This window comes from Apteryx rowi, unplaced genomic scaffold, assembly GCF_003343035.1.
Source record: "Apteryx rowi isolate R43461 unplaced genomic scaffold, aptRow1 scaffold_7, whole genome shotgun sequence".
Lineage (NCBI taxonomy): Eukaryota > Metazoa > Chordata > Aves > Apterygiformes > Apterygidae > Apteryx > Apteryx rowi.
This window is the reverse complement of record NW_020450982.1, coordinates 6,321,952-6,330,919: the sequence shown is the minus strand read 5'-3', so window position 1 is coordinate 6,330,919 and position 8,968 is coordinate 6,321,952. Positions and strand designations below refer to the sequence as shown.

At 65.5% G+C, this 8,968-nt stretch overlaps 2 protein-coding genes across 3 annotated transcripts in view; one reads left to right on the top strand and one right to left on the bottom strand.

The window, feature by feature from the left end:
- The first annotated feature begins 101 nt into the window (after positions 1-101).
- CCDC24 (coiled-coil domain containing 24) lies at positions 102-3,842 on the top strand. 2 transcript variants are annotated; one of them, XM_026086723.1, is made up of 8 exons: positions 102-403; positions 512-687; positions 1,294-1,404; positions 1,582-1,668; positions 2,109-2,163; positions 2,594-2,657; positions 2,856-2,961; positions 3,105-3,842. In XM_026086723.1, exons 1-8 carry the CDS (start codon positions 263-265, stop codon positions 3,436-3,438), a joined length of 1,074 nt encoding a protein of 357 aa, XP_025942508.1. In that variant the 5' UTR covers positions 102-262; the 3' UTR covers positions 3,439-3,842. The 2 variants fall into 2 exon arrangements, with proteins under 2 accessions (XP_025942508.1, XP_025942509.1); XM_026086724.1 differs by lacking the exon at positions 1,582-1,668.
- The window catches only part of SLC6A9 (solute carrier family 6 member 9), a 6,200-nt gene continuing 1,028 nt past the window's right edge, over positions 3,797-8,968 (bottom strand). Inside the window, exons 3-10 of the mRNA XM_026086720.1 lie at positions 8,232-8,366; positions 8,017-8,120; positions 7,696-7,933; positions 7,460-7,594; positions 6,824-6,923; positions 6,436-6,536; positions 6,071-6,241; positions 3,797-5,831 (exon numbers count right to left, since the gene is read on the bottom strand). Of these exons, the coding sequence (XP_025942505.1) occupies positions 5,619-5,831; positions 6,071-6,241; positions 6,436-6,536; positions 6,824-6,923; positions 7,460-7,594; positions 7,696-7,933; positions 8,017-8,120; positions 8,232-8,366 (1,197 nt within the window). The 3' untranslated portion in view covers positions 3,797-5,618. The remainder of the gene's footprint in view (positions 5,832-6,070; positions 6,242-6,435; positions 6,537-6,823; positions 6,924-7,459; positions 7,595-7,695; positions 7,934-8,016; positions 8,121-8,231; positions 8,367-8,968) is intronic.

Genomic DNA, 8,968 nt, shown 5'->3' with positions numbered 1-8,968 from the left:
ATGGGGACAGGAATATGGGGGGCCCATGGGGCAGCGTGGGGGGGGTGGGAGGCAGGAGTCGGGGAGGGCTGGCCATCATGTGGGGCTGGAGTGGGCTGGGGGGCAGCGCAAACTCCAGCCGTGGCGTGTGGGGAGGTTGAGTTGCTTCTGCCCAGGGGGTGCAGCAGGATCGGGGGGGGGCCCTAACCCTAACCCACCCCCCCCAGCCCCCAGCCCCACACTGCCCTGACCCCTCACTGCCCCACAGCCGTGGGGCTGCCCTATGCTCCCGCATCGGGGGGCCCCAGGGTGGCCCTCGCTGTGGGGGCTGCTGGAGGAGCGGGTGCCCYCCGGGGAGTGCCCGGCCGTGCGGCGCATGCTGGGCGAGGAGGCCGTGGAACACAGCCTGGAGCTGCACACCGAGGTGGGCCCCCTCCCACCACCCCAGCCCCAACCCCCCCTCCACTGCGGGCCCCTGGCCCCGGTGCCATGGGGGGCTGCCCCCCGCCACCTGGCCCCCCATGCCCCGCAGGTGGCAGTCCTGCAGGAGCTGTGGCAGGAACGTCGCACTGACAGCCTTGGGGACCCCGCGCGTGGGACCGGCTCACAGGCCCTCCTGGCTGCGCCCCCCCAGCTCAGGGAGCTGGTGAGAGGGGAGATCCGGCTGCTGCTGCTCGGCCTCCAGCAACGGGCGGCCCAGGAGGGCAGGTATGTGGGCACAGCCCGGCCGGGGGGGGGCTGCCCCGCACCCCATGGCCGAGCTGGGGTTTGGGGCTGCACTGCAACAGAGCTGGGCTTGGRGGGCTGCCCCAGCACCCTGTGGTGCTGGGATTTGGGGCAGCCCTGGTGCCTCCCCATAGGGCACTGCAATCTGTGTGTGCTGGGGGTGCCTGTCCCCCTCCTGGCCAAGAGCCTGCCCCCAGGTTCCCGCTGGCGGGCACCTGGGTACTGGGGGACTAGGGCAGGGGCCTGTCCCCACGGCTGCCCTTCCTCCCCGGCCACAGGCTGGGGTGCAGCAGTGCTTATGGGGCAGGCTGTCCCCCATCCACCCCCTTTCCTGGGTGCAGTGCCAGCCAGATGCCCCTGGAGGGCCGTGGCCCTTCCTGCGCAGGGTGCAGACGGGACAGGGACACCCATGAGGAACATGGAGCGGACGGGGGACTCAGGCCTCTTGTTCCCACTTGCTCAGCATCACCCCAGGGTGGCAGAAGCCCTTCAGCCCCCCAAGCACGAGGGCTGTGAGCACCCGCCATGGGTGGTGGTGGGGTCTGTGCCCCAGCTCAGGGCAGGGACCTCACCCAGCGTCTCCTGCAGGGATGGAGGCAGGGCTGTGGCCAGGTACAGCCCCCACGTGGTCAGCTTTGCCATGGAGGGGACTGCGGGAACGAGGCAAGACATACTCTCGCAGGACAGCATGACTCCCAGGTGGGTCTCCATACTGCTCAGCACCCATGGGCCATATCCACCTACAGCCGCAGGCCCCCTGCCATATCCCTGGGCGGGCTGCTGGGAGCAGAGGCTCCCTGGCCCCCTGCCCTGCCTGCAGTGGGCCAGACTCGGCAGTGCCCTCACAGGGAGTGCTGTTTGCCCCTGCTCCCCCAGCTCGGCCTTGGGGCTGGCCCAGCGTCTGGACTCCTTCAGAGACAAGCTGAACATCACCCACCTGCCCCAAGTGCTGCCCCAGCTCCGGTAAGTGAGCAGCTGGCAGGGTCCCTGTCCCCTCACTGGGGCTGTGCTCCCATTTCCTGCTGAGCCACTGTGCTGGCTGCAGCACAGATCCTGCACCCCTTTCTGCCCTCAGGGCTGGTGTCTGGGCAAGGCTGTGTCAGAGATACTGGATGTTGTGTGGTCAGTGGGGGACAGGCACTGTGTTTGGGCTGGTGTCTGGGCCAGGATGCCGGGGTTCTCCTCCGTGCCATGCAGGACACTTGCTCTGAGCCTTGTTTCCCCCTGGGGCATTCCCTGCACCCTGAGAAAGCTCAAGACCCCACGCACACCCCGAGCAGCACCTTGCCCTGGGCTTCCTGCTGAGCCAACACCATGTCCTAGGAGGGGTGCAGGGGGATGCCTGCTTTGGGGCAGACCCCTTCCCTGCGCTGGACACAAATTACTGTCCATCTCTACCCTAGGTCCATGCTGGAAGAGGAGTGCCATGACCTGGAGAAACACATCGCCCACCTCCAGGTGAGTCCTGTGCTCTGTGCATGCGCCGAGGACTTGGCCCAACTGTCATTTGGCTGGGGGTCTGCCCCACTTCTGTGCCGTACAGTGGATGATGAGGACCCCACAGGCTCTTATCCCAAAGCAGAGCCTGGCGGTGCTGAGCCAGCAGATGGGGAGAGGCTGGGGAGGGACAGAGAAGATGCTGGGGACCTGAACACCTGGGTTCTCTCCACTGCTGGGGGAGGAGATGCATGGGGTGATGAGGGGGTCTGAGAGCTGGATGCTTGGGTCTTGTGCCCAGCCCCAATTTGCAAGGTGGCAGTGCTCTCCATTGGGAGCCCCAGGCCTTGTGTGTCACTGGTGTGGGACTGTTGTTCAGTTCTCCTCCTGCCCCCCTGCCAGGGAGACCCCTGGGAGAGGGGCAGGAGCGTCTGACTCTGCCTGTCCCCAGCGCTGCCTGGAGGAGGAACACTGTGCTGCCATGAGGCCGCAGGCACCGGAGCCCACCCTGGCAGGTAAGGGGACTGCATGGGGAGCAGAGCAGGGCACACAGGCGAGGCACCTGTGCAAGCCAGGGCTCACACTCAGTTCTGGACATCTGCTGGTGTCAGGAGAGGTGGGGACCCCATGCTGTGCCCTGCATGAAGTGTGGGATGGATACGCTCTCCTGCACCTGGCCTGATGCTCCTTCCTCCTCGCGTCCCTCCCCACAGAGCTGCATGACCAGAGGAGAGCCATGGAGCAGGACTTGCAGCTGGGCCCCTGGCCCACATGCCCCAGCCTCTCCCCGGAGGTGAAGAGCCCTGACCAGCGACCCAGGTAAGCGCTGGGGCCTTTCCTTGCAGGGCCCTGCTGAGATCAGGGCCTGGGATGCCGACAGTGCTCTCTGCCCTGGCACCAAATCGTGCCAGGTGCTCGGGGCTGCCCTGGGCAACCCCYGCTTAACTCTGCTCTCTCTGCAGATCCCCGCTGCGCCCGGGCAGCCCCTTGGGAGCTGCAGCAGGACCTGGTTCTCTGTCCCCGTTGGGAGCCAGTGCACCAGCCCAAAGGAGCCCTGCAGAGGGTTTGAGTCCCTGCGTATGGGGTTGGCCAGCCAACCATGTCACCCGCCAGGACCTGGCCGCGCCGTCCTCCCAGAGCCCTGCCTGGCCTCCTGCCTGGCCGCGCTCGCTCCTCCAGCCAGGGATTGTGGGGTGCGGCCCCCCCTTCCTGCCCTCCCCGCCCTCGGTGCTGCCCCCTCCTCGCTCAGCCCTGGGGCGCCACCGGAGGCTCCTGCCCTGCAAGGGGCCCAGCTAGGGCAAGACACCCAGCGCGTGCATGGGGAAAGGCCAGCTGCCCTCTCTGCTCCGTGAGATGCTCGCTGGACCCCTGCAGGGACTACGTTCTTCCCCAGCAAGGCAAGCCCCTGTCCCCCATGCGCTGGCTTAGCCCTGGGCTGGATTTTATAGGTCTGAACAGGGCAAGGGCTGCTGGCCACTGGGTGGGGGCAAGGGCAGGAGCCAGGGCCTGGAGCATTCCCTGGGGCCCACCCTGGCTGCTTAGTGCCAGCGTTGAGCATCCAAAGGGGAAAGGGTGCACCCAGGGGAAATAGGTCCCCCACTGTCCCTCTGAATTCCCCCTAGCTCCCCAAAGAAGGGCACAGCGGGACACGGACTCAGGAATATAAATCTCATTAAAGTCTAGGATACTTTAGAACTCTACACCGGGAGAGACACTGGCACAGGCAGCGCTACCCAGGGACGCGCGCGTTATTGCTAACAATTAGAGGTGAACGGTAGCGTCGTGACACATGGGGCAGGGCACAGGCACCATGCGGGAAACTGCGCCTCTCCACGGCGTCGCACAGGGGGCTCGGGACGGGGACACGGGAGCTGGAACATCCTGCTGGGGCTCAGCACCCTGCCGCCCGCTGCCCCTGGGGCCTGGTGCTTTCCGTGTCCCCTCCAAGCCACGCTGTGTCCGTACGGAAGCCATGTGGCTCCAGACCCTGGCAGGGGAGCATGGTGCTGGCTGGGAGGGGACAAGCTGGGGTGGGAAGGGTCCCACCCCATCCTCCCCAAATCAAGAGCTAGAGCCAAGAGGCTGTAGCTGGAAGACAGATTTTAGACCGCTCGGCTTTGCCCAGTGCATCCTGCTCCACTAATACTGGTTGGAGACCAAGTGTCCCCCAGATGGCTCGGAGTGAGTGGGCTGGCTCAGCCCCTCCGTGTCTCCTCTGGTATCTCTCGTTAGCAGCAGCTGGGGGGGGCAGTCCATCCTGCTCCCCCTTAGCACCATGGAAGGTCCCCCCCTGCCTGTGCCAAGGCTGTCAGGGAGAGCTGGGCCCTGTCCTTACCCTGTCACCTCCAGCCAGGCCTGAAGTGCTCCTCAGCCCTCCTGCCCCACCACGGGGCAGGGAGCAGCATGGAGCCGTGCCCATGCTGCTTACAGCTGTGCCCAGCTTTGCTGGTGCTGCCTGGCCACCCATGTGGGCACCCACAGCCCCCCAGCAGGGTGCTGTGGTGTGGGGGCTGATGGGGGGGTACAGTGCTATATATATGGGGATGGGGGGGCATACTGTGGGTGTGTGCACACACACAGCACGCCTCCTGCATGGCCACGGGGTACCGTGTGTGTGCATGCACACGTGCACAGTGTATGTGTCCATCCCATGTGTGTAGCGTGTCTGCAAGGGACACACACACACACACRCGYGCGCGCGCGTGCACACGTGTGCCTAAGTGCTCATCTCTTGTGCTGTGAGGTCCTGCGGCTGGTGCAGGCAGCAGCTGTTTGCGGCGCTTACCCATCTCCCTGTGCCAGCCCCGCTCTTGGCACCGTCCCAGCCATGCATGGCCACCCATGGGACCCTGCAGGCTCTGAGCCACAGCTGGTACCCAGCTGGGGGTGTGTGTGTGTGGGGAGGGGGGTCCGTGTAGTGCCAACCCCTCCACAACTGCCCTGTGCACACATAGCCCGGGGTACGGGTCAGCCGCAGGCAGAACCGAATCCTGAAAACAGTTGTGCGCCGTTCCGGTGCAGGCAGCACCCTGGGGTAGCCAGGCACCCACCTGCCCCGGGCCCAGACCTGACCTGACACCCTCTCTACCTGCACGCCAGGAGGGTGCTGGGCCCGCTGGGGCCCTCCGCATCAGCGTGGCAGGGGGCCAGGAGCCAGATGGTGCTCCCRCCCCCCGCCAGCCCCGGGCCGCTCGCCCCGCAGGGCAGGGCCCCTGCAAAGTGCCTCTGGCTCCTGGCCCTCCTGGGGCTGGGCCCCCTCCTCTCTTGTCCCAGCGTCGCATCCAATGGTTACCGTAAACACGAGGGTTAACAAACGCCACGGGGGGGGTTAACCGGAGAGGAGGTAGGGGGTCTCGGGGACAGGCGCTGAGAGCCCCCCGCAGTCCGGTGCAGCCCGGAGCCAGGCTCCGCCAGCGGAAGGTGCTAAAGTGTCACCGCGCGGGAGGGGTTAGAGGGGGTGCGGGGACGGCAGGGGGTCACAGTCTGGAGTCCTGGCTGTGGGCTGAGCYGTTGCTGCCCTGCACGGGGGGCGCAGCCGCGGCCTCGCTCCAGGCCTTCTCTGGGTGCAGGGGCTGCACCTCCAGGTGGCACTCAGTGGAGGGGCTGAACGCCGGGGCGTAGCGCCCGCTGCGGTGCTCTGCCAGTGCCGGGCCCCAGTCCTTGCTTGCCTTGGTGGCATTTTTCAAACGCTAGAGAGAGGGAGATTGGGGAAGAGGGGCAGGGTTAGCACCCACCGTGCTACCCTGCCCCAGCCCTCCACCCGTGCCAGCAGCCCCCAGGGGTGCCCAGTGATGGGCTGCCCCATGGATGCTGTCTCCATGCAGCACCTGCTGCGGGGTGCTGACAGCCCTGGTGGGGTGCAGAGGGTAGTGACAGCCTTGTGGGGATGCCCGGGTGGGATACAGGGGCTGGCCCCTGGGCCACCCACCTCCAGCAGCGTGTCCCCCTCAGAGCAGCACACTTTGTAGATGGCGTAGATGGGGATGCAGATCACAGAGGAGAGTGCCATGAGGAAACCGATGCTGATGGCCCAGGTAGGGTAGACGTAGTCATTGTAGGAGATGGGCTGGTACTGGATCACTGTGAAGACCAGGATGAACTGGGGAGGGACAGGCAGGATCAGCTGGCGGGGAGCAGCCCGCCCCCGCCCCCCCACCAACTATCCTGCTCTGCCCCATCCCCGCTGCCTCCCTGGCCCAGTGCCCCCACCCCAGGGTGGTGGGAGTGGGGAGGGCTGGGTGGGCTCCCTGCCCCTTATCCTGTGGGCCTGGGCCCCGTGGGTGTGATGCTCACAAAGATGATGGCGGGCGAGATGAAGCGCCAGCAGATCTGGAAGAAGATCGGGGGTGGGAAGCCCAGCATCATCTCAATGTCCTTGAAGTAGTTGTGGTGTCCTGTAGGGATGGGGTAGCCATCAGCCTCCGCACGGCCCAGCTGGGCCTGGGAAGACCCAAGCACCCACCGAGCCCCTGGACACCCCAAGGCAGGGGGACCCACCACCTGGGTTCCCCCAACACCAGGCCCTGGGTCCCTGCTGACCTGACTGGCTAACAGCCTCACGCACCTTAGCTGGTCGGAACACTGCGTGCTGCTGACTGGCCAGAAGTTGGTGCCCCCCCCCCCCCCGATTGGTTGGCTAGGGCAGCCTTGCCTCCTGATTGGCTGTGTGCAGGGCACCTACCATAGATGTACATGATGGCCACGCACATGATGCAGGAGATGACGACCAGGGAGAAGCTGGCGGCGTAATTGTCCATCAGCAGGAGCCAGTAGATCCCTGCCTGTGGGAGGGAGCTGTTGGCATGGCTGCCCTTGCCCGGCACCGTGCTGTCAGCATGGCAACGGCACAGGCATTTCTACCAGGGTCGGCATGGCAATGCTTAGCCTGGATACCACCACCATGGTCAGCATGCCAACATCTAATGGCAGGGTTGGCATGGCAATGTCAGGCCCTGGGCACCACCACCTGGGACTGCCATGGCAACAATGTGGCCATGGCTGACAGCATTGGCAACACCCCACTGCCAAGGTTGATGTGGCAACAGTATGGGCACCACAACAAGCACTGGCATGGCAACACTGAGTTGGCAGGATCGGCATGGCAACACCCAGCCTGGATACCACTGCCTTGGTTGGCATGGCAACATCAGGCTCCAGGTACCACCACCACCACTGGAGGTTGTCATGGCAACAAGATGGACCTGGCTGACAGTGCTGGCATTGCAACACATCACTGCTGGTGTTGTCATGGCAACACCATGCCCCCCCCCCCTGCAGCCTGTTGCCAGCAGCGGCTGTGCCCCCGCTGGCTCCCTACCTGTGTGGTGAGTGGGACGCCCAGCAGGAAGCCTGCCACGGCCACGCCGAGTGTCACAAAGGTCTTCCTGCGGATGATCCACTCATTGCCCACCTCATCCACGATGGCTGTGACCAGCGTCTCCAGCAGGCAGAACTGCGTGGCAGGGTGGAGAAGGCAGCACATCAGCCCAGCCCTGCCCACCAGTCCTGCCATGCCATCGGCCCCACCGCGCTCCCCAACCTCTGTGGCCCTACCTGAGTGCCCAGGCCCAGGAGGATGAGCATGAAGAAGAAGAGGATAGACCAAAGGGGTGAGATGGGCAGCAGGGTGAGGGCCTCAGGGTAGGCCACGAAGGCCAGGCCAGGGCCATGGTCGGCCACCTTGGAGACGTCCACACCCAGGTGGTTGGCCATGAAACCAAGGATGGAGAAGATGACGAAGCCGGCATAAACACTGGTGGCGCAGTTGGTGATGCTGATGATGATGCTGTCCCTGCGGGGAGACGGGGGTCAGGCCCGCTGGGGCTGGCGTGGGGCACGGGGGACACGGAGCTGGGGCGGTGGTGGGGCACTCACCGGTAGCAGTTGTTGTGGAACTTGTTGTAGGACGCCATGGTGATGAGCCCGCCCCAAGCACAGCCCAAGGAGTAGAAGATCTGCGAGGCCGCGTCACCCCACACCTGCCACCATGGCATGGGTCAGTGCTGTGATGCCCGCCCTGGCCTGGCCCTCACTCCCCTGCCCCACACCTGGCCCAGCCTGGCCCCCATGGCCTGGCCAGGCCCCCACACCTTGGCATCGAGGATGCGGTCCCACTGGGGAGTCAGGTAGTAGGTGATGCCGTGGACGGCGCCCTCCAGCGTGATGCCGCGCACGAAGAGGATGGTGAGCACCACGTAGGGGAAGGTGGCTGTGAAATACACCACCTGCGCGGCACACTGGCATCTCAGACCCTGCCCCTGAGGGGCGGGGCCACAGCAGAGAGGGTGGAGCCATGGTGGAGAGGGGCGGGGACTCATTGGGGGAAGGGCCATGACCACAGGGGCGGAGCTGGGCCCAGAAGGGGAGGAGCCATACCCAGGGGGAGAGCAGCCAAGGCCACAAAGGGGAGGGGCCTTGCTCAAAAGGGGAGGGGCCATGTCTGGAGGGGGAGGGGCTGTGCCCAGAGGGGGTGGGGGCATGCCCCAAAGGAGGTGTGGCCATGCTCAAAAGGGGCAGGAACATACCCAATAGGGGAAGGACCATGTCTGGGTGAGGAGGAGCCATACCCAGAGGGCCAGGGCCATTCCCAGAGCGGGAGGAGCACACCCAAGAGGGGAGGGACCATGTCTGGAAAGGGGAGGGGCTATACCCAGAGGGGGGCAGGGCATGCCCCAAAGGGGGCGTGGTCATGCCTGGTGTAGGTGGAACATGTTCAATTGAGGAGGAGCCTGTCTGGAAGGAGGAGGGGCTATTCCAGAAGGGGTGTGGCCATGCCTAAAGGAGCATGGCCATGCCCAGTGCAGGAGGAGCCCTGCCTAGGGCCTCG